We start from the raw sequence: 24,219 nt of genomic DNA, 5'->3' as shown, positions 1-24,219 counted from the left end.
CTTACAGAGGTTCTGTATATACGTTATCATGTCTGTAAGGTAAATAACATTTTCCAATTTAAGATTTTGGCTCTTGCTTTCACTAAAAGCCATAAAGTCATCAATGATAACCACAGAATACATTATCTTGTGATTACATTATTTTTAATAACAATATTTGACAAAAGTGATTTGCAGAATAATATGTGGAATATGTTTAAAGATAAAAGTAATTAAATGAGGTAACGAAAGACTGTAGTAAAGTATTTGTTATGTAAAGATGCTATTCAAGAAGAGAATTTGGCCTAAGCAATGGCTTCCCAATCAGGTTGTGCATCAGACTCACTCCTGGGGCTTGACAAAAAATGAAAGATGCTAGACCCTCAACCTGGACTTACCGAATCAGCAGCTCTAGGAGTGGGACCTGGGCATCTGTGTATGTAAAAGACTGCATAGATGATTTGGGTTTGTGAATGATTGGCTTACCTTATCCTGCACACACTGATCATATCATATAGGCTGCTGTATGAGCTGCCTTTGTAAACACAGCCTGACATTCACCATCATCAAGAATGATGATCAGCCTGAGAGAGCTTTACTTAGTACCATGACAGTTGTTTTCTATATTTAAACGTGGGCTCTCAGTTGTCCTGAGCATACAAGGGTCTGCCTCTTTGATTCAGTCCTCCATCACTCTCCTTCCCCTAGCAAAGGTCAAGTTTTCCCTACTTGCATCTCTTCCCCTCTTTCTCCCTTCACTGTGCCCATAGGAAAACTCAGCATGTTTAGCACACAGTTGCCTCAACACCCTGAACTGGGCTAGCCTTGCCTTCTTGAGGCAACAACTGTGAAGCACATGGTCAGGGCCAGATCAGTAGTCCAGGCAGTCAGTAGGCATGACCACCTGCACGATGAATTACAGCTGAAGTGTCACGGAGTGAACATTTTAGACCCTTTCTCTGTGAGAGAATGACACAAAGGGACAATGGCCAGCTTATACATAAAAATATAACTCTGAAGACAATGTGCATCAATCAGTCCAAGAAGCCGACCAACCGTCTACAGTATCTAACAAGTTAAACTGTCAACAATTGCAAACTGTAGCAACTAGCCCAGGCAGCCAAACACAAACCCCTGTAGCAACCTGCCCCAAATGGCAAGGACTTGATTAATTACTGACAGCTTCCTCAATTTTTGCTCCTACTTCCAACTTAGGGCCAACCAGAGAAAGCCAATTATCTACTCCTAAACAAACACAAAGAATGCCTCGCTTTTGGGTAGCTCAGCTACAGCTTCCCCATATCAACAGCCTCCAGTCAGGACATAGCTGAAGCCTTCTCCCACCCTCCTCCATCCTCTGCCTGCTTTTGAGTCTCTGCCAAACTCAAGTAATGGTGGCTGACTGCCTTGCTTTGAATAAACAGCTTTTGTTTGTTCTCATTTGGGTGGTCCTCATTTATTTTCACCACCAGGAAAATGAGACTGCATGACTGAAACGGCTCACTGATTTGTTCTTTGATGCCAGAAATGTCTGTACTTTAGGGAGGCTGTAGACAAAATGAGCACAGCAGTAAGGGGCGAAGTGTAGAGTGGCTGGGGTGACGGACAGATGCCTTGGATCCAGACTGCCTTGGTCCAGATCCTGGCTCTTCCACTTCCAGCTGGTGAACTTGAACAAGTTATTTAACCAATTTGTACCACAGTTTCCCGATCTGTTTAAAAAAAAAAAAACAAAAACCACTGGAGATGATAATGACTCACAACGTGATTGGAGGGGTTATATGAGATAAACCATGTAAAGTATGACTATCTGGATTTCAATGCTATCAACAGAGATGAGAGAAAGAGAGAACGAATAATCTGCCCCACTCATTTATGACATCCAGCTGGCCCCATTCACTACTGGTGAACTGGACTAAAAACACTTTTCTTTCACAAAGTCAGTAAATCTAGGAAATCCACGGTTGTAAATACTGCCCATGCCACGATCCATCTCAAAAAGATCTGATGGGGGAGTGACCTTATCCCTCAAAATCCCTCAAATGCACACTGGAAATCTGTTTTCCAGAAATCAGAGGACACTTTTCTGAGACTTTTTTTTTTTTTAAACTTAAGGGCCATAACTTAAAATTACAGAGCTCAAAATATACAAACATTTTTTGTATAACTAGACGCCCATTGCTACAATTCAAAGACTGTGACCATACTGTTCATCGGTAACAAAGAAAACGCTCCTCTTAGGTCTTCTGCTATTCCTATTTCAGAAATCCCATTTCAGACCATTAAAGCTATTTTGACATAATCGTGATTCTTTTCAATAAACATTAAAAGCGACATTGTGGCATGTCAAATCTAACCAAAAATGCCTGTACTTAACAAAACAAAGACTTTTGTCTGAATTATCTCTGGCTACACTCAACACTTCCAGCGGGCAGTTGCTAAACTTTCGAATGTCTGCATAAAATACAGTTTTGGAGCCAATGTTTTGATTAAAATAAAAAGTCGCTATCCAGCCTAAACCTTCATTCCACAAATTGGGTAAATAAACAAGATAGATTTAATTAAGAAAACTAGGAGCCACGTTCACTGCAAATCGTATTTTACTTTTGCATTTCATTTGTAATTAAGTTAGGGGCTTAGGGATGCACTGAAAACACCATCTGAAAGTTCTAAAAATGTCTCAATCTGAAAATCATACTCTGGGGCGATTTTGCAAGGACCAGAAGACATCACACGTGGCAAAGGCAGTGAGGGTGGCATCGCGGACGCACAGAAGATGCTTTCACGCGGGTGATCCGTCTTTCCCAGGCCTCGGCTCCCTGGACATTGCGGCGATACCCAAAACTCTTTGAAAGGAAAGGGAGGGCCGGCCTCTGGGTCCCAGGGAGTCTCTGCGCCTTCCCCGGAAAAGGAGGGGGCAGGCTCCCGGTGGGAACCTCCCAAAGGCCGCGCCAGCCCCGCGAGCGACCCGACCCGAGCCTTGCAGTGCGGCGCCAAGTGGGCTCCGCGGCGCCGTGGGCTCCCCCGCCGCTCCCCGCCGGCGCCCGCCGACTCACCCAGGCCGCGCCAGCCCAGCGCGCCATCGCAGCTGTCCAGGACCGCGCACAGCTCCCCCAGCAGCGCCGGCGGCAGGTCGAACAGCAGCGTGTGCACCGACAGCGCGCGGCGGGCCCCGCAGTTCCCCGCCATGGCTCGGCGGCTGGAGCCCCGGGGACTAGGCGGAGCCCAGGCCCCTGCACGGCCGCGACCGGCGCTTACACAACCGCGGAAATCCTGCTTCCACGACGGCGGCGGCGGAGCCCTTGGAACACGCCGTGCTTCGGCCGCGGCAGGGCGGTGCCGACGTGACGCAAGGCGCGCCTCGCCGGAGATGCCCCGGGGGTTGCCCGGCCGGGCCTGGGGGCTCCCGGACCTGAGCTCTCCCTTCGCTGGCTTTGCGCCCCTTCTTGCCTCTGTGGTGGGGACGGGGCTGCAGAGACCAGCCGAGTGAGGGCTGGAGAAAGCCAAGAGCTCAGAGCTCCGGCGAGCCCACCGGGCCCATGGGGGCGGTCTCCTCGCGTGGACAGCTAGAAGTGTCATCACTTCTTTCAACACTTTATTTTTGAAAGTTTCTCCATGCCTTCTTTCCTTCCTGTATTTTCTTCCTTTTTTCTTTGTTTTGAGTCAGGGTCGTGCTCTGCTGCCAGACAGTGGCGCAGTGGCACGATCTCAGCTCGCTGGGGCCTCCACCTCCTGGGCTCAAGCGATCCTCCCACCTCAGCCTTCCGAGTAGCTGGGATCACAGGCGTGGGCCACCACGCCCGGCTAATTATTATTTGTCTTTTTTCGTAGAGAGAGGGTCTCGCTACGTTGCCCAGGATGGTTTCAAACTCCTGGCCTCAAGCGATGCTCCCACCTCGGGCCTCCTAAAGTCCTGCGTTTGGGGGCATTAGCCACTGCGCCCGGCCTATTTCTTTTTTATTCTGTCAGAAAAGCGATCCATGTTCATTAAGGAACACTTGGAAAGCCCAGAAAAAAACTGAAAAAAGAAAATAATCACTCACAACCCCACTCAGCTCACGACACTCTAAAAGTGTGTCACATTTTCCTCCCAACTTTTACTGCATTGAAACAGATAAAAATGTGCATATATGGAATGATTATTAGAAAAGATGGATGTAGATACCAACAACAGAAAAACAGAAGAGACACCAAATCAGAGTAAAATTATGTTCCTTTTCCTCACGAGGTGGCCCCTCCTCCATACACCTACTTGGTTTTAAGAAATTCTCTTCCTCCTAGGCTTCCCTGATGAAACATTGTTCCATCATTTTATCCTTCCTCAAAGTGCTTCACAGAATCTTTCTTCTTGCCTTCAACACAGAGTGTAAGTAAAATTGTTTTGAAATCGTCTAGGTTACGTAAGGCATATTACCTTCCTCCTCTCCCCTCCCCTCCCCTCCCCTCCCCTCCTCCTTTCCTCACTCTGTCACCCAGGCTGGAGTGCAGTGGTGCAATCTCAGCTCACTGCAACCTCCATCTCCTGGGCTCAAGCCATCCTCCCACCTCAGCCTGGAACTACAGGTGCAGGCGACCACGGCCCGCTAACCTTTGTATTTATTGTAGAGACGGGGTTTTGCGTTGTTGCTCAGTCTAGTCTTAAACCCCTGGGCTCAAGTGATCTGTCCCCTCGGCCTTTCAGGGTGCTGGGGATTACAGGCATAAGGCACTGCGCCCAGCCCTCTCTACACGTCTTAAAGGGACTACTTGAACACACTGAACAACAGAGTCAAGAGGCCATTAATTATTTGGTAACTCTTGAATTGCTGCTACAGGGTAGGCAAACTCACATACTCAGAAGAACCAGGAAATCACTGCAGATGAGGGAAGCAATCAGAAAGGCCTGCTTTGCCAGATGTTGTAATTTACCAAGAAGCAAGGGTCCTATGTAAAAGCTAGAGTATGTGAAATTTCCTGTGTTTTCAGTGTTGGCAGTTGTTCTCAGACCATGTTCCTCCCTATTCCTTAAACTGTCTTTGAGTTTTGATTTTTATATCATCAGATTATATCACCATTGTTGCTGTCAATTGCTGATTTCCCACACTCCAATTCCTTCTCATCATTTTTAGACTGTCTAGTTCCTGGCTCATTGTCACTCTCTCCAGTACTAATCCTGTCTTAGTTCTCAGTGATTTAAAATATATGTAGAATAACAATTCGCAATAGCAAAGACATGGAATCGAGCCAAATGCCCATCAATGATAGACTGAATAAAGAAAACATGGTATATATACACCATGGAATACTATGCAGCCATGAAAAGGAATGAGATCATGTCCTTTGCAGGGACATGGATGGAGCTGGAGGCCATTATCCTCAGCAAACTAACACAGGAACAGAAAATCAAACATTGCATGTTCTCACTTATAAGTGGGAGCTGAACCATGAGAACGCATGGACACATGAGGGGACAAGGCACACTGGAGCCTGTCAGGGGAGACGGTGGGGGGAGGGAATGAATCAGAAAGAATAGCTAATAGATGCTGGTCTTAATACCTAGGTGGTAGGATGATCTGTGCAACAAACCACCGTGGCACATGTTTACCTGTGTAACAAACCTGCACATCATGCACATGTACTCTGGAACTTAAAATAAAAGTTGATGAAACAAAACAAAAATTTAAAAAATAAATACATATACATATGTAGAATAGATGGTGAGCTTTCCAATGCCTTGGCCTCTCAGTTCCTTGACTCCTCTCCTCCAGTGACATTGTGCTCTGCCCAATGCTCCATTTTAGCCACTCACTCCCATGATCATCCCCTAGAATTTGTCATTATCAATAACTGCATCCCATCTCTAATTTCTTTCATGAATCCACTCTCTGACCACATCTCCTGTCCTTCTAGCACATTCCCTGTAGTATTCTGACCCCAGCAATCCTTTCCCTTCACCAGATATCCAATCCAAAATCTCGCTGCCTCTTTTCTGGCTCCACCCTCTTGACATCCTCACTTTTCTGCTTATCTGTTAAGTCCATGGCCAATTATTATACTCCCTTGCATATGCTCTTCATTCCCTTGCTTTTGTCTCACTTTGTTGAGCTCTCTTGGCAAGTCTACAATCCTGACTAAATACAATTTTCTAAGTTGGCTCTGCACCCATGCACCTGAGTATAGTTGGGGAAGGTGGGTGGAAAACCAAAATCCTGTTAATTGAACTCAGTTTAAAATCAAGGCCAAGACTCTCAAGAGAGTCCTTTATGCCACTGGACAAACATACTATGCACCTTTAGCCCATACATTCTTCTGGTCTCCTTGAAAGCTATGCTGTACTTTCTTTTTACTCAAGTCCCATTATCTTATTCTCCACCAATGATCTTGAGAATATTTATTGAGAATACTGATGCATCAGAAAAAAAAAAAAAACTTCCCTGGACTCACACTGCCACATAGAACTATCTACTAGCAACTGTGCCAACACACTCTTTCTTCTTGTTTTCCATGGATGCATTATCTAGGTTCCTATATAAATCATTAGACTTCATTTGTGTCCTGGATCCTATCCTATCACCAATTCAAAGGCATCAAGGGCGCCTGCTTTCTCTGGTCCCTGTTACATGATCAGTTTTTCACTCTTTACCAGCTCAATGCCATGAGCATACAAATATGATGTTGTTTTTTTCAACTTAAAACAAACAAAAATTTCTGATGCCACTTCCCCCTTCTGTCTTTGGCCCCAATTCTTTGCTCCCCTTTATGGTGTAGAGTTGAATATTCTCACTGTCTCTAATATTCTCCTCTTATCTTCTCTTAAACCAATTCTGATTAGAGGCACCCCTCCCACCTTACGCCACTAAAATTACTCTCTTCAGGGTCATACATGTCCACATCATTGCTAAGTAAAATAATTAATTTTCAGTCTTCACTTTAGTTTTGACACAGCTGATCACCCCCTCCTTCTTGGAAACTTTCTTTATTTGACTTCTAATACCACATTCTCTTATATTTTGACTTACATCATTGGTCACCCCTCAGCTTCCTTTGCTATTCCTCCTCTTCTTCCTGCACTCTAAATGTGTGAGTGCTCCAGGGCTCAACCCATGATTCTTTTCTACCTACACCCGCTACCTTGTTGATCTCAATCAGTTTCAAGGCTTTAGGTACCTTCTATATACCACAGACTACTAAAGTTATGTTTAGTCCAGACCTCTGTCTTAAATTCTAGAGTCATGTCCAAAACTGAATTCTTGATCATGCCTCTTAAACCTACTCTCCCCTGATTCCTCCCTGTCTAGGTTGACAGCAGCTCCACCAGCTGGGCACAGTGGCTCAGGCCTGTAATACCAGCACTTCGGGAGACTGAGACAGGCAGATCACTTGAGCCCAGGAGCTTAAGACCAGCCTGAGCAACATGGCAAAACCCTGTCTCTACAAAAATATAATAAATTATTAGTAGCTGTGTGTGGTGGCATCCACCTGTAGTCCCAGCTCAACAAAAAAAGAAAACTTCAGGCCAATATCCATGGTGAACATGGATGCAAATATCTTCAATAAAATACTGGCAAACCAATTGCAACAGCACATCAAAAAGCTTATCCACCACAATCAAGTAGGCTTCATCCCAGGGATGCAAGGCTGATTCAACATATGCAAGTCTATAAATGTAATTCACCACATAAACAGAACCAAAGACAAAAACCACATGATTATCTCAATAGATGCAGAGAAGGCCTTTGACAAAATTCAACATCCCTTTATGTTAAAAATTCTCCATAAACTAGGTATCAATGGAACTTATCTCAAAGTAATAAAAGCTACTTATGACAAACCCACAGCTAATGTCATACTGAATGGGCAAAAACTAGAAGCCTTCCATTTGAAATCTGGCACTAGACAAGGATGCCCTCTTTCACCACTCCTATTCAATATAGTATTGAAAGTTCTAGCCAGAGCAATCAGACCAGATAAAGAAATAAAGGGTATTCAATTAGGAAAGGAGGAAGTCAAATTGTCTCTGTTAGCAGACAGCCATGATTTTACATTTAGAAGATCCCATCGTCTCAACCCAAAATCTCCTGAAACTGATTAGCAACTTCAGCAAAGTATCAGGATACAAAACTAATGTACAGAAATCACAAGCATTACTATACACCAATAACAGACTTAAATAGAGCCAAATCGAGAACGAACTGCCATTTATAATTGCTACAAAGAGAATCAAATATCTAGGAATACAACTAACAAAGGATATAAAGGACCTCTTTAAGGAGAACTACAAACCACTGCTCAAGGAAGTAAGAGAGGACACAAACAGATGGAAAAACATTCCATGCTCATGGTTAGGAAGAATCAATATCATGAAAATGGCCATACTGTCCAAAGTAATTTATAGATTCAATGCTATCCCCATCAAGCTACCTATGACCCTCTTCACAGAACTGGAAAAAAACCACCTTAAACTTCATATGGAACCAAAAGAGAGCCCTCATAGCCAAGACAATCCTAAGCAAAAATAACAAAGCTGGAGGCCTCATGCTATGTGACTTTAAACTATGCTACAAGACTACAGTAACCAAAACAGCATGGTACTGGTACCAAAACAGAGATCTAGACCAATGGAACAGAACAGAGGCCTCAGAGGCAATATCACACATCTACAACCATCTGATTTTTGACAAACCTGACAAAAACAAGCAATGGGGAAGGGATTCCCTGTTTAATAAATGGTGTTGGGAAATCTGGCTAGCCATATGCAGAAAGCAGAAACTGGACCCCTTCCTGACACCTTACACTACAATTAACTCCAGATGGATTAAAGATTTAAACATCAGACCTAACACCCTAAAAAACCTAGAAGAAAGCCTAGGCAAAACCATTCAGGACATAGGCATAGGCAAGAACTTCATGACTAAAACACCAAAAGCATTGGCAACAAAAGCAAAAATAGACAAATGGAATCTAATTAAACTCCAGAGCTTCTGTGCAACAAAAGAAACAATCATTAGAGTGAACCAGCAACCAACAGAATGGGAAAAATGTTTGCAATTTATCCATCTGACATAGGGCTAATATCCAGAATCTACAAAAAACTAAAACAGATTTACAAGAAAAAAACAAACCCCTTCAAAAGCAGGCGAAGGACATGAACAAACACTTTTCCAAAGAAGACATATATGAGGCCAATAAACATGAAAAAATGCTCATCATCACTGGTCCTTAGATAAATGCAATCCAAACCACATTGAGATACCATCTCACACCAGTTAGAATGGCAATCGTTAAAAAATCTGGAGACAACAGATGCTAGGGAGGATGTGGAGAAATAGGAACACTTTGACACTGTTGCTGGGAATGCAAATTAGTTCAAACATTGTGGAAGACAGTGTGTCAATTCCTCACGGACCTAGAAATAGAAATTCCATTTGACCCAGCAATCCCATTACTGGGGATATATCCTAAGGATTATAAATTGTTCTGTTATAAAGACACATGCACACGTATATTCATTGCAGCACTGTTTACAATAGCAAAGACCTGGAACCAACCCAAATGCCCATCGATGATAGACTGGACAAGGAAAATATGGCACATATACACCATGGAATGCTATGCAGCCATAAAACACGATGGGTTCGTGTCCTTTGTAGGGACACGGATGAATCTGGAAACCATCATTCTAAGCAAACTGACACAAGAACAGAAAATCAAACACTGCATGTATTCACTCATAGGTGGGTGTTGAGCAATGAGAACAAATGGACACAGGGATGGAGCATCACACACTGGGGTCTGTTGGGAGAAAATAGGGGAGAGACAGCTGGGAGTAGGGAGGTTGGGGAGGGATAATATGGGGACAAATGCCAGATATAGGTGAAAGGAGGATGGAGGCAGCAAACCACATTGCCATATATGTACCTATGCAACAATCCTGCATGTTCTGCACATGTACCCCAGAACCTAAAGTGCAATACAATATATATATATATTTTTCTAAAAAAAGAAGAAAAAGAACTGTAGAGTCATCCTTGACTCCTCTACTGGTTTGCAGCTACCACTGTGACCCCATGTTCAATCTACCAGCAAATCCTGTCAAGGCTATTCCAAATGTATCTAGAATCTAATCACTTTTCCCTACCTCCACTGCTGCCATTCTGGTTTGAGCCACCATCAAATATTGTCTGGATTGTTATAATACCCTCTGAACTAATGGTAGCTTCCAACACTGCAGTCAGATTGACTCTTTTAAGTCCTATCGGATTGTTTCTTTCCTTCACAAGCCAGCAATGGCTCCAAATTTCAGTCAATAAAAGTCAAACTCTTTATATAACCTGCATTCTTTCTCCCCTTCCCACTCTGCTGCTTTGCCCTCTAATCTCGTTTCCTGTTCATTCTATTTTAGCCGCAGTATCTCCTTGCTGGTCCTTGAACACACAAGGGAGAGCCCCACATTGGAGCCATTGCAATTGGCACTCCCTTGCCAGGTTTGCCCCTCCCACATGACTAAGATCTACTCAGACCTCTGTAATTAAAATTGCCATGATCCATGCACTCAGATTGGGGCTGAGATATGACTGAAATTGGTCCAATAATGTGTGAGTTGGGGAATCATATTTCATTCCGATATCTGTCTTCTGGATATGGTATGTGGCAGCAATGGCCATGGCCGGGAACCATTTTGCAACTACATGGACATCAATATTAGAATGAAACAAGCCCTGGGAATAATGAGAAGAAAAACATAGGGAGAGGAAAAACCAAGTTCTTGCTAATGTCATTGAGCAGTTCATTTATTCTCTTCCTGGAGCCTGTTCTGCTTGTGGTCTTATAACTGTATGAGATAAGTTTCCTTTTTAAGCCAGAAATCTTGTTATTTGAAGCCAAACACATCCTAGCTGACACACTAAGCAGGCATTTGGTAATACTCTCTGATTTGTTGAGAGCCTATAAAACCTATGGGAAGGAAACTAAACCCTGTCTAAACCTCGAGTTCGAATGTATACACTATATCCGGTGGGATGTGAGGCTTATATGAAAACCAGATTGCAGAGAGAGGCAGCTGAGCTTCTGAGATAAAATAAATGTTGGTAGAGAAAGATTCTGGCAGCAAGGGCAGAAGCATCAGCAGAAGCAATCTGAAGTCCTAAATGTGCAAGAAACTGGACTAGAACCCATGTAGACCCAGATACTTCAACCCCATTCTACCCACCCACTCCCAGCATACATATTTTCTGGAAAAGAGAGGGCTATGGTTAAGTCACAAAACTGCTCCACTATGCCACATAGCCCTTTGCTGTGTGATCCTCTCCAACATCCCCCTGCCACCAAGTTTTGGATACCAGAAGAATAAAGCGTTTTCACCCCAGCTGGAAAGAAGAGAGCTGTGAACTGCAAAGATTAGCAAATGGAGATGCCGAGAAAACACTGAAGGCCATGGTGACAATGTAACAGATACACAGTAATATCAGTGGCCAAGTTCTAGCTGAGCACAGGCATAAATCTTTAAGCATCTAGAAACAGATGAGGGAGAAAACAGATGAGGCAGACAACAGCTCTTAATATATATTAGACAAGTATCTTGGTAGTAGCTATTTATACAGCATCCCTAGGGATGGATGTTCAAAGAACACTCAAGCTTGTGGAATCAAGGATATTTTCTGGTTTGGGAAGTAATTTCAAACGAAGATCAAGAACCTATCCCATATTTGAGCTTCATCTCTTACCTTAATTATAATCTATGACCTTACCCGAGAGAGTTATATATACATTGGAGTTTAGGGATAGAGTAAAGATCGGGAATGGGGTGAAGACATTTGTAGTACACATTACTTGGTTATTTTATTTTATTAAAACATTTTTTTTGGTAGAGATGAGGTCCTGCTATGTTGCTCAAGCTGGTCTCAAACTCCTGGGCTCAAGTAATCCTCCCACCTTAGCCTCACAAAGTGCTGGGATTACAGGTATAAACTACCATACCCGGCTACTTGGTAATTTTAAAAAGTGAAGATTGAATGTTTCTTAGGCTTTCATCAAAGTCACCTAATGAAAATAATATGTAACCAGACACCATGTCTCACATCTGTAATCTCAGCAATTTGGGAGACTGAAGCAGGAGGATTGCTTGAGCCCAGGAGTTTGCAACCAGCCTGGGCAACATGGCGAAACCCCATCTCTACAAAAAATACAAAAATTGGCTGGGCATGGTGGTATGTGCTGTAGTCCCAGCTACTTCAGAGGTTAAGGTGGAAGAATTGCTTGAGCCCAGGAGTTGCTTCCACTGTGATCATGTCATTGCACTCCAGGTTGGGTAACAGAGAGAGACTTTGTTTAAAAAAAAAGTAAAAGAAAATAAAATGTGCTAATTATTCCTCCAGCTCCATATGCATGTGTGTATACATATATACACATTATATACACAGATAATATATAACATAATGTATGAAATATATATATTTCAGAGTCTCCCTGTGTCACCTAGGCTAGAGTACCATGGTGGGATCTCGGCTCACTGAAACCCCTGCCACCCAGGTTCAAGCGATTCTCCTGCCTCAACCTCCCAAGTAGTTGGGATTATAGGCACCTGCCGCCACACCCGGCTAATTTTTATATTTTTAAGTAGAGATGGGGTTTCACCATGTTTGCCAGACTGATCTTGAACTCCTGACCTCAGGTGATCTGCCCACCTCGGCCTCCCAAAGTGATGGGATTACAGGCGTGAGCCACAGTGCCTAGCCAATATGTAATATTTAAAAATAAAATTAGGTTTGTGTTCTCTTATAATTCCATCTTTTCCAATTTAATATACATTCTTATCAAAAACTTTTTTCCAAAAAATCTATTATTTTACAACACGATATATACTAAAATTTTAACAATTGTCCTCTTAGGATTGATGGAAATAATTATTTGATATTTCATTTTCTTACTTGCGCTTTTTGTATTTTCAAAATTTTCTAGTTATGTGTCATCTCTGTGATTAGAAAATCCTCAACTATAAAAAGTCATTTCTTCCAACACTTTGTGAGTAATCCCATTTGATCATTTTCTTTCTAAATCATTTTCATGGCATTTTTCAGTTTAGGGTTGCTATAACTTTTGCTTAGTCACCACTGACTTTTAAAAGTCTGATTTTTACAACTGAATAACTTTCAGCCAAAGGCTTTTTATAATTTCGCTAAAGTTCTGTTTTTGAAGCAAACATTTATATTACCCCTAGGAGAACCCCAGACATGTGGTCAAAAAAAAAAAAAAAAAAAAAAAAAAGCTAAGATTATGGCTAAACATTTTCTCTTTCATTAAAATATTTACTCAGATTGTTTGCAGTTTGAGACTGGAAAGGACTTAGAGGTTCTAGTCCAACTCCTACAGTTTGCAGGTGACACAACTGCTGTTGGCCATAAGAACTCTGGGTGCAATATTTACTGGAAAAATACTTATAAAAATGTGTATACAATAAAAATCTTATTTAACGTATCTCAAATTTCTTTGGCATATAATGAACATAAATCTTGTTTATTTTTCCTCTGGAGGATTTGACTTTCTTTTCCTTGTCACTGAATAAATCCCCCAAATAAACCGTATCTTAGTCTGCTCAGGCTACCACAACAAAATCCCACAGACTGGATGGCCTAAAAGACAAAAACTTATTTGCTCACAGTTCTGGAGACTGGAAGTCTAAACTCAAGGTGTTGGCAGGATCCAATTTCTGGGGAGGGCTCTCCTTCCATCTCGTAGGTGGCCCCCTTTTTGCTACACCCTCACAAGTTCTTTCCTTGACTTCTGCATATGGCAAGTGTGAACAAGCTCTCTGATGTCTCTTCTTATAAAGACATTTCATATGGAGACACTAATCCTACAGGATCAGGGCCCTACCCCTATGACCTTATTTAACCTTAATTACTTCTTTAGATGTCCCATCTCCAAATACAGCCACTCCAGTGGTTTGGACTTCCATATAAAAATTTGGGTCAGTGATAGGGCTTGGGGGTGGGGGTTTTAGAAACATTCAGTCCATAACAAACTCTCTGCACATAAATTCAAGAAATGATGTTACATCATTGTGTTTCACAGTATACATCCTAACACTTGGTCATTCATTATCCACATCTTCCAGTCTCTCACAGAGGTTATTGTTCCTCTTGTTCTTCTTGTACAGAATTTATTACATTGTTCTGAAATCTTGAAAGAATAAAGCTTGGATGTAATCTGGTGCCTTTATAAGGAAGACAATAACAAAGGTCTGTATGTGCAAATATTCAGCATATTTAGGTTTAAAAATCTTAGTAATTTTTCAGATCAAATGTCCTCAGGACTCATTCTGACCATTTCATAGCATTTACCCTCTCATTACATACCATCTTTCCTCAATTTTTGCCTTTTTTGTCCTCCATGATGATACTCAATTTTTTTTTTTTTTTTTTTCCTGCACTGCTGACTGTTTCTTCTCTTTCCCTAACTAGCTCTTCTTCTGGCCTGTATGATGTATGCATGGGCTGAATTCGTTGATCTTTTTATTCTAGGTCTTAGAGGTTTCATTTAATCTCATTCTTCATCTATCAATCTCTAAATCAACTACTTTGATATTTGTGTCATCAGCCCTAACCTGTCTGCAGATTCTCTTCTCACCTCCTGTCTCTGGTATTTATTGAACAATTGCATTTGGTTTTCTTGCTTTCATTTCAAATCAACATGTCCCAAACTGATTATTTCCTAGAAAATCAACTTCCTTGTCTCTGGTCACATGGGCCAAGGTAACACTGAGTAATTTTGACTGACTAATACTATATTCAGAAAAATTTACTGAGCACCTTGTGCTAGGTGCCTATATCTAATCAGTCACCAAATCTTGTTCTTCTGCAGTATTTCTTATATGTGTCTGGGTCTTTTCCAATTTGTCTGAACTAGTTACTTCATGTTTGAGGTTTTGCAGTATCTCTAACCTCGTGAACCCCTACTTATCCTTTAATACTCAATTGAAAAGTCACCATCTCTGTGTTGCAGGTTGAATTGTATACCCCCAAAATGTATGTTTCAGTCCTAACCCTGAGAACTCCTGAATGTGACCTTAATTGGAAATAGGGACATTGCAAATCCAATCAAGTTAAGACAAGCTCATATTGGATTAGGGTATCTCCTAATTCAATGACTAGTGACTTTACGAGAAGAGAGAAATTTGGACTTGGAGGCACAGAGGGGGAAAAGGCCATGTAACAACAGAGGCAGAGAGAGGAGTGATGCAGGAACAGACAAGGAACTCCAAAGATTGCTGGCAACCACCAGAAGCTGGGAGAGAGGCATGGAACAGATGCTTCCTCAGAGCCTTCAGAAGGAACAAACCATACACAGACATCTTGATTCCAGACTCCTGGCTTCAAGAACTGTGAGAGAAGAAACTTCTGTTGTTTCAAATCACTCTTTGTGGTAACTGGTTACAGCAGCCCTAGGAAACTGAAATACTTTATAATCTCCATAACACTATTTATAATCTCCCCAGAGTTCATAATTTCTTTCTAAGTTCCATAACATTCAGTACTTCTTTCCATTGGAACTCTTTCTGATATTGTTTTCTGGTGGGTTTGTGGAGGATTGGTGTGTAGCGGAGGAGTCAGCCATCTTTGTGTATCTCGCATGCTGCTTGGCACAGAGTAACTTCCCAATAAATGTCTAATGAATGAAAGAAGTCATGACCTTGCCTCCAGACAATAATAATTACAGCTACCCTTTAATAAGCACTCACCGTTTGATAGGCACAGTGTTACTACTTGACACACAATGTTCCGATAACAATTCTCCGACACCAACTGGGTGTCCTGCAATTCATCCCAATTCTAACACTAACTACTAACTTAGTACAGACTCCACAAGTTAAGGACAAGGTCCATGATTTCTAACACTAACTACCCAGAGTTACTGCAGACCCCGCAATTAAAGGGCTCAGTCCTATAAAACAGCCACCACTTCAAATGCCAGCTGCAAGACTCAGGTATCTGCAAGCTATCTGCATCTCTGCCTAGCTAAAAATTTGAGTCCCCATGACTTCCTCCAAGTTGGATAACCCACTAGAATAACTCATGGGATTCAGGAAAGTGCTATGCTTATTATTACTATTTTATTATAAAGGACACAAATGGACAGCAAGATGAAGAGCCACATAGGGTGGCAAGGTCTGTAAAGGTCCAGGATATGGGTTCCAGCTCTCTCCAGATGCTCTACCCTTCCAGAATATCAATGTGTTCACCAACCACAAAGCTCTCAGAACTTCATTATTTCAGTTTTTATCTGAGGTTTCATTACATATGTATGACTTAATAAATTGTTGACCATTCTGATTGAACTCAGTCTCCAGGACAGGGTGGCTGATAATTCCAATCCCTTGGTCATGTGCTTGGTCTTTCTGGTGTGGTCATCCCCTTCCTTGAAATTATGTAAGGGCCCCCCATGAGTCATCTCATGAGTTGCATAGATTCCAATATGAAAGGGGCTTATTAAGAATAACAGAAGACATTCTTGTCACTCTAGAAATTCCAAGGGTTTTTGAAGCTCTGTGCCAGGAAACATATTTGGTCTTTGTGCCAGAACAATGGCCAAATAGATTTTTTATTATACCACACACACATTGTCACCTGGAAGTAGGTATCAATGCTATCTGCATTTTACAGACAAGAAAAATGAGGCCTACCTAACCTTAAAACCATGCTGCCTCTCTAGCCCAGCTTTCTCCCAATTCATTTTATCTTCAAATTAGTCAACATTAAACAGAGTTTTCAACATATTACTCCCTCAAAAAAATCTTTGGTGGCTCTCCATTACAAAATAGAGTCCTACCATCGAAGGCTCTCTAAAGTTCAGCTCATGGTGGTTATGTTCATTCTTACCTCTGGCCATTTCCATTCCCTTCTTTTCCTCACTTCTAAGGGAGACACATATTTATTTCATTCTTAAAAGCACTGTGCGAGGCTGGGTGTGGTGGCTCAGCCTGTAGTCCCAGCACTTTGGGAGGCTGAGACAGGAGTATTGCTTGAGCCCAGGGGTTTGAGACCAGCCTGGGCAATATGGAGAGATCCTGTCTCTAAAAAAAAAAAAAAAAAAAAAGGAAGAAAGAAAGAAAGAAAAAGGAAAAGTCTAGCAAAACTAAATCATTCCTCACTCCTTAATAGCTGTCAAATCCTGCCTATCCTTTAAGGTTCAGTGAAAGAGAAAAGTAAACTTTATTGAGCACTTACTATCACAGAGCTGAATGCTGTACATAATGACTCACTTAATATTCCAACAACTCTGCAGTTTAGGTATTCCAATTTTAAGTTTACAATAGAGAAAACATAGGCCTGGAGATATTAGTTTAGATGCCTGAAAATGAGTGAGTGAGCTAGGATTGGGATTCTAGTTTATTTGGCTGTAAAAGCCCTTGCTCTTTTTAAGTAATCCGTGAGCCTTACAAATCTCCACTATTCTGGCCACTGAGGTTGAACTGTAAATAAAATTTTATAAATAAAACAATTTTAAGGATCATTGCAGCTTATGTCTCTATGACCTTTAATGCTGAATGTAGGTTATTATCCAAAAGCCAAAAACAAAATAAAATTTGTGTTTTCTAGGCAATTCAGAAATAAGGACAGAATTGTAGTTTGAGAATAGTTCCGAAGACGTTTTAGCTTGGGATTTGTAGAGCAAACACAGATGAAAAGGAGGTCAGAATGATGATGAGATGGTTAGAAGAAAGAGGAAACATGCAGATAGGTCTTGAAAAATCACTAAAATTTCCTTCAGATTAGTGATTTTACTTACAAAGTACTTTCCTTGAAATTGTAGCTTTAAAAGAAAGAGAAGCATTAGATTACTACTGAGTTATTGGAGTTCATGTCTGTAAGTAAATGCTTTATTGTCATAAGACAGCTTTCTTATCTAAACTGAGAGGGAGCAAATAATTTTTCACTTTTTTACAACAATTTTTAAAATTTAAGTAAAATATAGACATTTAAGTATAACATATACACAAATCCTAAGTAAAAATAGCTTGCCTCATTATCAAGAAGTGAACATATGTAACCAGCCAGGAAATAGAATATTACTGGAATCAAAGAAGTCTTTCTAAGTACCTCCTCCCAATGATTATCCCTTCCTTTTCCCCAAAGATAAACAACTTCCTGATGTCTAAGACCATACATTACTTTTGTTTGCTTTTCAACTTTTCATTATTCTTTATGTTATTCTATATATTCCTTGCCTTGGATTTCTTTCGCTTAGCACTATGTTTGTAAGCTTGATCCATGGACATGTCAATTTGTTCATTTTAATTATATAAAGTATGTGATTATATAAAATGCTGTAATTTATTCGTTTTTTCCAATAGTGGACAATTTTCATTGTTTCTAGTTTTTGGCTATTAAGAATCATGTGGCTATGTGTATTCTTGGATATGTCTTTTGTAAACATGTGCATGCATTTCTGTTGGACATATACTCTGCCTAGGAGTAGAACTGCCGAGTCATAGAACTTGCAGTGTATCTTCAACTTTGGTAGATACTACCAATTTTCCAAAGGAATTGTTTCATCTACATAATTTGTGAGGCCCAGCAAGAAGTAAATATGTAGGCCCTCTTGTTCAAAAAGCAGGAAAAAGCCCTATTAAAGATACTTAAATAGAAAGCTTTTTCATTTCTTTTGCAAGCTCTTGACTTGCCATGATGTTTTTTTACTTGCTATTTAGCGTAGTAAAAAAAAAATCATTAAAAATTATTAGCACAAATTTTGCCATTTATCTTTATATTTTGCAACGCTAGTTTTAAATACAAATTTAGAAGGGCATTTAATGCGTATGTGGAATCACCAAAATAACACAATTTGTATTTCAAAGCTTGTATGTATTTATTTTATTCTTAGAACTGTGAAAAAGTCACCCAAAACTAAATCAATTATTTTTATTTCACCTCTTGATACATGCAAACTATACCAACACTCTTTACTTTCAGCTTATTGCAAAGGATAGCCTGAAGAGAAAAGGAAATATGATTGCCATATCTTTCCCTTTCTTTCTGTGTCTTCATTTTGAGTGCAAGTGGTTGACATTTACAGGGAAAGAACACAAGTAAAAAAGAATGTGACAGCTTGTAATCCCAGCACTTTGTGAGGCCAAGGCTGGAGGATTGCTTAAGGCCAGGAGCTCAAGACCAGCCTGGGAAACACAGCAAGACCCCATCTCAAAAAATTTTAAAAATTGGTTGGGCATGGTGGCGTGCACCTGTAGTCTTAGCTACTCAGGAGGCTAAGATAGGGAGAGCCCTTGAGCCCAGGAGTTTGAGGCTGCAGTGAGCCAGTGAGCTATAAGTGCACCACGGCCCTCCAACCTGGGCAACAGAACAAGACCCTATTACAAACAACAACAACAACAACAAAGATGTGAAAAGATTCCTTGGTCATTCACGTTTCTTAAAACGTTATCGCCTTCTTTCTGCATTCAAAGTAAGTTCTCTCTGGTAAGGAAAGCTAGGCCTCTTGGGGCTGTCAGTGCCTTCCCTTCCCTTTACTAAGTCTCAGGTGTGACATGATTATCTTTTGCTAGCTTTGAGTCTAGCTTAACTCTCATATATTGCAGGTCCAAAAGACTTCTGTGCTCATGGGGCATCCTAAATGCTTAAATGCAAATGATTGGCAGGAAACAGTGGACAACCACATTGTGCATACCTCTTCTATACATGTTCATGTTCCATTGCACTTTGAGACTTCACTTATGAAACACACATTCAAAGGCCAGATTATTAAGAATTTCAAAATGGTGACAGCTGAGCATTAAACCAAGTGAAGGGTCCTTATGACCTTTGAAGTCAGCTCTTGTTTGACTTCTATATAATTCAGTCTTGTCAACACTTGATATTATCAATCTCTTAATTTTAATCACTTGGTGAGTGCTGAAAGATCTCATTTTGGCATTTATTTACATTTCTCTGATCATCTTTTCATATGTATATTAGCCCACTTGGCTGTGTGTGTGTGTGTGTGTGTGTGTGTTAGGTTCTTGTTCCAGTCTTTTGTCTATTCCTCTATGGACTGTCTTTTTTTGGTCCAGATTTGTAACAATTATTTTTATATTCTGAAAAGGAGCCTTATGCAGGTTACATGTATAGCAGATATCTTCCCCTACTCTATGGCTTCCTTTTCACTCTCTTATGCTATATTTTGATTACTAGAAATTCCTAATTTTAATATAATTTAATTTGTCTATCTTTTTCTTTGAAGTTAGGTGCTTTTTTGTATCTAGTTTTAGAAATATTTGCTTTTCTCCAAGCCATATTCTCCTATGTCCATTTCTTTAAGTTTTATTGTTTTCCCTTTCACATTTAGATCCACGATCTGGAATTTATTTTTTGTAACTGGCAAAAGGTAGAGGATCAAACTTTGTTGATGCTGTTTTTAGTCAATACAAAGTTGGGTTCCCAGTTCAGCTCCAGTTTGTCCTCTTAATAAATTCTATTATTATGATGGAGCAGAGAAAGAGAGGGATGGCTTCAGGTTAGGATGGGAGAGAAAATGGATTGCATTCCCAGTGTCATCTGAAGTGAAACTTTTCTCAACAAGCTTTTTAAGTCCTCTCACCTGTAGAGTAGCTAAGGTGATAGAGGTCATGTTCCTTTCACCTATCCACTCAACAAATTGAAATGAGGGAGCAAGAACAGTGGCTCATGCCTGTAATCTCAGCACTTTGGGAAGCCAAGGTGGGCGGATTACTTGAGTCCAGGTTGGTGAGACCAGCATGGGCAACATAGAGAAATTCCGTCTGTATAAAAAATACAAAAAATTAGCTGGGCGTGGTCACCTGACCTCAGGAGGTCGAGGCTGCTGTGAGCTGAGATAGAGCCACTGTACTTGAGTCCAGGTTGGTGAGACCAGCATGGGCAACATAGAGAAATTCCGTCTGTATAAAAAATGCAAAAAATTAGCTGGGCGTGGTCACCTGACCTCAGGAGGTCGAGGCTGCTGTGAGCTGAGATAGAGCCTGGGCGCAGACTGAGACTCTGTCCCAAACAAACCAACAAAAACAAATATAAATGATATGCTTGTAAAATGTTTGTAAAGTCATAAAAGATAAAGCTTTTTTTCCCCTTGTCCTTATGGAAGTGAGGTTAGTTCTTTTGGCAAAAGCTTCTAAGAACGTCAAGTTTAAGGATTTAGTTTCAGAACAGACTGTTCCACAACTGTTCTAAATTCCACTTGCTAAGTGTTTGGGTGCTGTGGTTAAGGCGAGGACTGGGCAATGTGGGTAGATCAAAATAAACTCATAAAAACAATTCCAAGGGACCCTAGGATGACACTACTCTGGGTATGTCTACATCTCTTTATATTGGAATGACAATAATATAAATATTCACTCTAATCCATTGTATTTGCTACTGTCATCTCTCTCTTAGAGTAGTGCAACTTTATCCCCTTTTCTCTGTCTCTGGTCATGGCCCTCTCCAATATATTACACTTCTGCATAGGAATGATCTGGCCTTTGTTTAGCTATCCAGCTTCATTCTTTGCCCCCTGTCCCCTATACCAGCTGAGCTCCCGCGTCCCTCCTTTTGCAGACGTTGGTCCCTTGAGAACCAGCTTACATCACTACTTTCTCTGGTTGGCTCCTACTTGCCTTTCAGGATTAAATATTACTTCATTCAGAAAGCCTGGTTTATAGAAAGTCCTCAACAAATATAAGTATTATTATTAAGAATAATAGAAGTACAAGTGCATCCTCAGTGTGATTATTGAAAGAGTGGATGAATGAGATGGGTGTTTGCTGAGTGGATGGGTGACTGGGACGCGGCTTCTATCACTTTAGCAACTCCCCCAGGTGAGAGGGCTTACCTCTTTCACTTCAGATGGCGCTGGGGATGTAAACCGTTTTCTCTTCCTTCCTAACCCGGAGCTAACCCCTCTTCCTCCGCCCAGCTGGCATTTTGGAGGCGAGACAATCGACTCGCTCGGGGTTCGCCCGCCGACGTCGCTCGGCTTGTTGGGGCTGGGCTCTTCTTCGCGGAAGTGGGTAGGAGGGGGTTGTGGTCAGCTGAGTGTCCTGGGCTCGGCCGGGGCGGGTAGGGGTGCAGTTGCCGCCATGGCCGATCCCGATGCCCGGTACCCTTGTTCCTCAATCGAGGACGACTTCAACTATGGCAGCAGCGTGGCCTCCGCCAGCGTGCACATCCGAATGGGTACGTTGTCCCCTCCCCAGTGCCTCTCGGCGGCTCGTCCGCTCCGCTCGGCCTCTAGAGGCGGATTTCCGGTTTCGGAGGGCTAGCCGCCACCTCCCGGGACTCACGGGGAGCCCTCGCTGAGCTCCCAGCCCTCCTTCCCCGGGGACCGGAGAACGGGCGCCCTCCTCCGGGAGTCGGCAGAGGCGCTCCCTCCCTTCCTTCCCAGGGGTTGTGGGCTGGCTCCAGGCCCGGGAGGCCTGCGGCTCCTCCCTGTGCGCCCCGGATCCCCAGCGGGCGCCGCGGCGTAGGAAGGGGCTGTCGCAGCCTTCATTTGGCATCTTGAAGTGAAAAGAAACGTGGTGGAAATGAGTTGATGGATCACTGTGACGTACACAGGAGTGGAATCCAAGGCCTGATGTTTTTGCTCAGTGGGGTTCGGTGTGACAGGTTTATAGTTACCGTCCCGTGCTAGGCCGGCAGCTCTCTGACTGCTGTTTACTCTCCTCAGGGCCCAGAATGCATTCAGTGTTATTGAGCAAGTTGCTGGACACAGAAGCTTTCTAAGTCAGTCAAAATGCTGTTAAAAGTTATTACATAGTAGCCAGTGGGCAGAAATTTTTGAATTTAAAATGCTGAGCTTCATCTAAGTGGAAGTCATTGCCTGCTGTAGTTTGGCCGTTCGATCACCTAAGCAGCCCCAGACTTTCAGCCTGTCTAGGCCGCTGGGACTTTTTCTGGAAAAGGAAAGATGATGCGCTAACAATTTTGGTGCCTAGAACTTGTTCTGGAAAAGGAAAGATAAAGATAGTTCTGATGCGCCAAGAATCTTGGTGCCTAGCATTTATATTTTTGGAATTGAATTTTGAAATTATTTTGGCAAGTGAGCTCAGCTCTTTAAAAAACTTGTGGTAAAATAGAGGTAACATAAAATTTACCATCTTAACTCTTTCTAAGTGTACAGTTCAGTAGTGTTAAGTACATTCATATGGTTTTACACTGTTAAAAGAACAACTTTAGACACATTAAATTTAACAGAGTTTGAGCAAAGAATGATTTGGAATTGGGCAGGTCCCGGAACCAGAATAGGTTCAGAGTGACGGGGGCTGCCGCTAGTGGGAGATTTATGGAGAGAAAAAGTAAAATGATGTACAGAAAATAGATGTCAGGTACAGAAACAGTTGATTGGTTACAGCTTGGCTTTTGCCCTGTTTGAACATGATTTGAACACTTGGCCATCTTTGATTGGCTGAAACTCAGTGATTGGTTCAAGCATATTTTGCTTCCTATTTACATATTCAATTAGGTTATAGTTCACTATATACGGAGAAACCCTAGGCTGAACTTAAAATATCTAAAGGGATAGCTTTAGACTAAACTTATACAGCACCCGACATCCAGATTTTAATCTTACAAAACGGAAACTCTGTACCTATTAAACGACTCCCCATTCCTTCCTTCCCCCAGTCCCTGGAACCATCATTTCACTTTCTGTCTCTGTGAATTTGGCTACTATAGATACAATCAGTATTTGTATTTTGTGATTGGCTTATTTCAAGTAGGGTAATGTCTTCATACATCCATATTGTGGCAATGCCAGAATTTCCTTTTTTTTTTTTTTGAGACAGGGTCTTACTCTCACCCAGGCTGGAGTGAAGTGGTGAGATCACTGCTTGCTCACTGCAGCCTCTACCTTCTGGGCTCAGGTGATCCTCCCACCTCAGCCTCCCAAGTAGCTGGGACTACAAGTGCAGGTCACCATGCCTGACTAGTTTCTTTGTATTTTTGGTAGAGACGAGTTTCACCATGTTGCCCAGTCCAATCTTGAACTCCTGGACTCAAGCGATCCTCCCACCTTAGCCTCCCAAATTACTGGGATTATAGGCATGAACCATGGCACCTGGCTGCAGAATTTCCTTTTTAAGGCAGTAATATTACTTTGTATGTATATGCCAAATTTTGTTTATTCATCCACTGATGGACATTTGTTTTGCTTCTACTTCTTGACTGTTTTGAATAATGCTGTCATGAATATAGGTGTGCACATATCTCTTCAAGACCCTGCTTTACTTCTTTTGAATATATACCCAGAAGTGGAATC

The 24,219-nt window shown here is 41.7% G+C and overlaps 2 protein-coding genes across 7 annotated transcripts in view; one reads left to right on the top strand and one right to left on the bottom strand.

The window, feature by feature from the left end:
- Window positions 1-21,936, bottom strand: part of IRAK3 (interleukin 1 receptor associated kinase 3) — a 69,230-nt gene extending 47,294 nt beyond the window's left edge. The window contains exons 1-2 of one of the 4 annotated variants that reach the window (XM_074402852.1): window positions 21,796-21,936; window positions 17,743-17,766 (exon numbers count right to left, since the gene is read on the bottom strand). Coding sequence is in view for 1 of the 4 variants with exons in the window: in XM_039472031.2 (XP_039327965.1) it covers window positions 3,036-3,168 (133 nt within the window). In the remaining 3 variants the exon portion in view is untranslated. Of the gene's footprint in view, window positions 1-3,035; window positions 3,312-4,231; window positions 4,361-17,742; window positions 17,767-21,795 lie in introns of those variants that run through there. The other 3 variants (XM_074402851.1, XM_074402853.1, XM_039472031.2) reach the window with 3 other exon arrangements.
- Window positions 21,937-22,042: 106 nt separating this feature from the next.
- Window positions 22,043-24,219, top strand: part of TMBIM4 (transmembrane BAX inhibitor motif containing 4) — a 31,340-nt gene continuing 29,163 nt past the window's right edge. For 2 of the 3 annotated variants that reach the window (XM_003926533.4, XM_074402856.1), the window contains exon 1: window positions 22,043-22,139. In XM_003926533.4, the coding sequence (XP_003926582.1) occupies window positions 22,043-22,139 (97 nt within the window). The remainder of the gene's footprint in view (window positions 22,140-24,219) is intronic. The other variant, XM_074402854.1, reaches the window with a different exon arrangement.

Source organism: Saimiri boliviensis, chromosome 7 (genome assembly GCF_048565385.1).
Source record: "Saimiri boliviensis isolate mSaiBol1 chromosome 7, mSaiBol1.pri, whole genome shotgun sequence".
Lineage (NCBI taxonomy): Eukaryota > Metazoa > Chordata > Mammalia > Primates > Cebidae > Saimiri > Saimiri boliviensis.
Note: the sequence above shows the minus strand (reverse complement) of the source record. Positions and strands in the feature narration are given on the sequence as shown.